Source organism: Montipora foliosa, chromosome 3 (assembly GCF_036669935.1).
Source record: "Montipora foliosa isolate CH-2021 chromosome 3, ASM3666993v2, whole genome shotgun sequence".
Classification (NCBI taxonomy): Eukaryota; Metazoa; Cnidaria; class Anthozoa; order Scleractinia; family Acroporidae; genus Montipora; species Montipora foliosa.
Genome location: NC_090871.1, coordinates 16177967 through 16181660, shown reverse-complemented (window position 1 = coordinate 16181660; position 3694 = coordinate 16177967). Strand labels below are relative to the sequence as shown.

At 39.3% G+C, this 3694-nt stretch overlaps 1 protein-coding gene across 1 annotated transcript; it reads left to right on the top strand.

Annotated features, from left to right (window-relative positions):
- The first annotated feature begins 2564 nt into the window (after positions 1-2564).
- Positions 2565-3473, top strand: LOC137995312 (adenosine receptor A2a-like). Its single transcript, XM_068840883.1, has one exon. It carries the CDS (start codon positions 2565-2567, stop codon positions 3471-3473), a length of 909 nt encoding a protein of 302 aa, XP_068696984.1.
- The last annotated feature ends 221 nt before the right edge of the window (positions 3474-3694 follow it).

The window sequence follows — 3694 nt, the reverse complement described above, 5'->3', positions numbered from 1 at the left end:
TATCTAACGTCCTTGATTCCTGTGATTCATGCTGCTCGAGATGTTGGTGTTCACACAAGGTTCTACATACACTCAATCGAACATCTGCTTCTGTCACCGACTTGACTGCCTGGAGAACTCCTAGTGTGGTGCGGCCATTAAGCACAATGTCATGATTAGTTCCATTACATACAGCAATTTGCACCCTAGCTGTTTTCCCTGGTTTCATGTATAGCAAAGTCTCATAAAGTTCCAAACCCTCTGGTAAATGTGCCAACTGGTTTGGTTCAAACAACACTGGTGTTTGTTGATGCACAAGTTCAGTATTTGCACGACAGAAGAATGACTTCGGAGAATCTTTTTTAATCGGTTCAATGTCAGGTCGTGATGAGTTTCAAGCTAGGTAACTTCTAAGTACCATACCAAGTGTGATCGAACGGATAACACCATCAACAATTTCACTGTCAACATAACCTTGAGCCAGCCCCGCTTGAATTTGACGTGCTAGCGAAGAGAAACTGATTTTATCTTTCTGGCCAGGCTCCCAATTTGACCAGTGATCTTAAATTGGCTACGTAAAGCACTAGTAGCCAGCAGTTTTTGAACAGGGTCTTCCCGCAGTGGTTTTACATCACTAATAACTGGTTTTCCACTCTTACCTTCGCCTTTTTTGCCCACGGATGGTTGTTCCGTCAATAGTTGTTTTAAATCTCCAAGATACGGCACAATTTCAGTGTCTCCTAATTTTCCAATCTCTTCCTCAAGTCGCTGGATATGTTTCGCTACGGCTAGTCTCGTCTTGCCTTCGATATCAGCTTTAAAGAACTTGGCTGTTCGTTCGAGTGAACTCCAATCTGCAGCATAAATGCGCCACTGTATTTCCAATTGAAGTTCTTCTGGCATCGTGTAAACAAACGGAACGTTTTCGTTTTTCTCCGCAAATACGGTACAAAATGGCGGGCACTTGAAGCACGTGGTCAGAGCGAAAAATACAACAAAGCTCAAAAACATACCAAAATCGATCGCCAAGAGTCGTAAGTCCTGTAATTCTTCTTCATTTAATCCCAGGTCCCTTGGTGGTCGCCAATTTTGTTAGAGGGAACTCTTGGCACGCAACAATTGCAACCAAACTTCCTTTTATTTTCGTCTACGTAGGATCAACCAACCTATCTTATTGGTCCCAGTCCTTTCCGTACAGTGCTATATTATACATGTAAAACTTAAAAATGGATTGCTTTAAAATCAGAAAAAAACCAATTCACCGTTGCTGTTGAGAAAAGTGTATGTCAGACAAAACAAGTTATATCTCGATAGCCTGAAAGTTAACTGGCAAAAAAATTTGCCTGTGTTTAAATTAACAAATATACCAATATATCACTAACGTTTCATGTTTAACCGGAGAATTAGGGAAGCAGATATTCGAAGGTGTAATAGCTGTCGAGTTTTATTCCTCAGTTATCGAGTTCCATAAGTATAAAACTTAAAAATGGATTGCTTTAAAATCAGAAAAGAACCAATTCTCCGTTGCTGTTGAGAAAAGTGTATGCCAGGCAAAACAAGTTGCATCTCGGTAGCCAGCTGAAAGTTAACTGACAAAAAAATTTGCCTGTGTTTAAATTAGCAAATATACCAATACATCACTAACGTTTCATGTTTAACCGGAGAATTTGGGAAGCAGGTATTTGAAGGTGTAATAGCTGTTGAGTTTTATTCCTCAGTTATCGAGTTCCATAAGTACAAAACTTAAAAATGGATTGCTTTAAAATCAGAAAAGAACCAATTCACCGTTGCTGTTGAGAAAAGTGTATGCCAGGCAAAACAAGTTGCATCTCGGCAGCCTGAAAGTTAAGAAATAATTTGCCTGTGTTTAAATTAACAAATACACCAATACATGACTAACGTTTCATGTTTAACCGGAGAATTAGGGAAGCAGATGTTCGAAGGTGTAATAGCTGTTGAGTTTTATTCCTCAGTTATCGAGTTCCATAAGTATAAAACTTAAAAATAGATTGCTTTAAAATCAGAAAAGAACCAATTCACCGTTGCTGTTGAGAAAAGTGTATGCCAGGCAAAACAAGTTGCATCTCGGCAGCCTGAAAGTAAAGAAACAATTTGCCTGTGTTTAAATTAATTTGAAATAAAGAGAATAAAGAAATAATTTTCCATTTTTTAATTGCATGATGCTGGCCGTTGTAAACCGTGTTTTAGAAAATATTTCAGATTGATTTATTGTGCCTCTGGACTATTTTGACACGTCACTCAAATTGATTTAAAGTAATTTGAGATATTTGTCGTCGTTAAAACTTTATGACGAAGTCGGCCCAACAAATGTGTCGAGAGTAACACCTCTCTCTCCCTTTCTCTCTTGCTCTGCCTTTTTAGTGTGAGTCTTGTTACAACTCCCACTGAGATTTTAGTATTTTTTATTTACCTTAACAGCGGGGACCCACATTCCTGACCCAAGTTAAGCTCCTCATGAACACCTGCTCTCTTGTGGTGCTTAAAAGCGGAAAGGAAGGCAGTCGCTAAGCAACATTTATCCAGTATATAAAAAGAATCAGCCTTCCATTTCTTATTTATGTAACATGGCAAACCTCACGATGAATGGCGAAGAAAAAGATGTTTTCAGCTTGGTCATTATTTCCATAACCTGCATCATCGTTAACACTATCGCCTGTCCATTCACAATTGGACTGAACATGTTGGTTATAATTACTATAAAAAGAAGACGAAGACTTCAGAACAACGGGAACATCATGTTGGCCTGTTTAGCAGTCACTGATGTGTTGACAGGTCTGACCTCGCAGCCTTCGTTTATTCTGTGGAAAACAGCCTCCCTGCTTGGTAGCGACATCGTTGATGTCTTCTTTCGCATTCACGGGCTCTGCCTTTTTGTGCTGTCTTATTCCTCGGCTCTTCATCTCATGATGGTTGTCGGCGAGAAAATGATAGCAATCAAATATCCGTTTTGGTACCCCTCGGTCATGACAACACGAAACATGAAAATTGGAGTCTTGTTTTGCTGGGTATATAGCAATTCTTTTGGTTTGCCTAATCACTTGATTCAAGGAAGCGGCGCCCTGTATTTTGTTTTTATCAGCACTCACATATTTTTTGCTTGCGTTGCTTTTGCTTCTACTTCTAACGTAATCCTTTATTTTGAAACTCGTCGGCACCGAAAGATGATTAAAGCTCAACAGTTACCGCAAGAACAAGTAGAAACATTCCTTAAGGAGAATAAAGCATTCAAGACAACCGTAATAGTGGTTGGTGCTGTTGGAATTTGTTTGGTACCCGGACGTTTGTACACTCTTATGTCAGCAACTGGATTTTTCCAGGAGAGAATTTTGTGGTCAATGGACGGAATTGCACGCACTTTCGTGATGATAAATTCTCTTCTTAATCCTTTGATTTATTGCTGGCGACAAGAAGAAATAAGAAAGTTTATATTTAGGACTTTAATGCAAGCGGTGCATCCAGTTAACGAGAGCTAACTTGCCTGAAGGTGACGCTAATAAGCTGACTTGTAAGGTCAAGCCTTCAGTACAGTGTACCCAACAACTGTCTATGCTGCTCTTTATCTGTGTTATTTGCGAAAACCGTGATCCAGTGCCAGCTTATGAATTAATCGTGCAAAATTTACAGAACTTAGTTATGATAGGAGTTGACGTTGTAATAAAATGAAAGACTCGATCATTGACTTTTGGACCCTTCA

Bases quoted from the DNA above. Each gene is read 5' to 3' on its own strand.
- LOC137995312 (XM_068840883.1), top strand. From the start codon at position 2,565: ATGGCAAACCTCACGATGAATGGCGAAGAAAAAGATGTTTTCAGCTTG.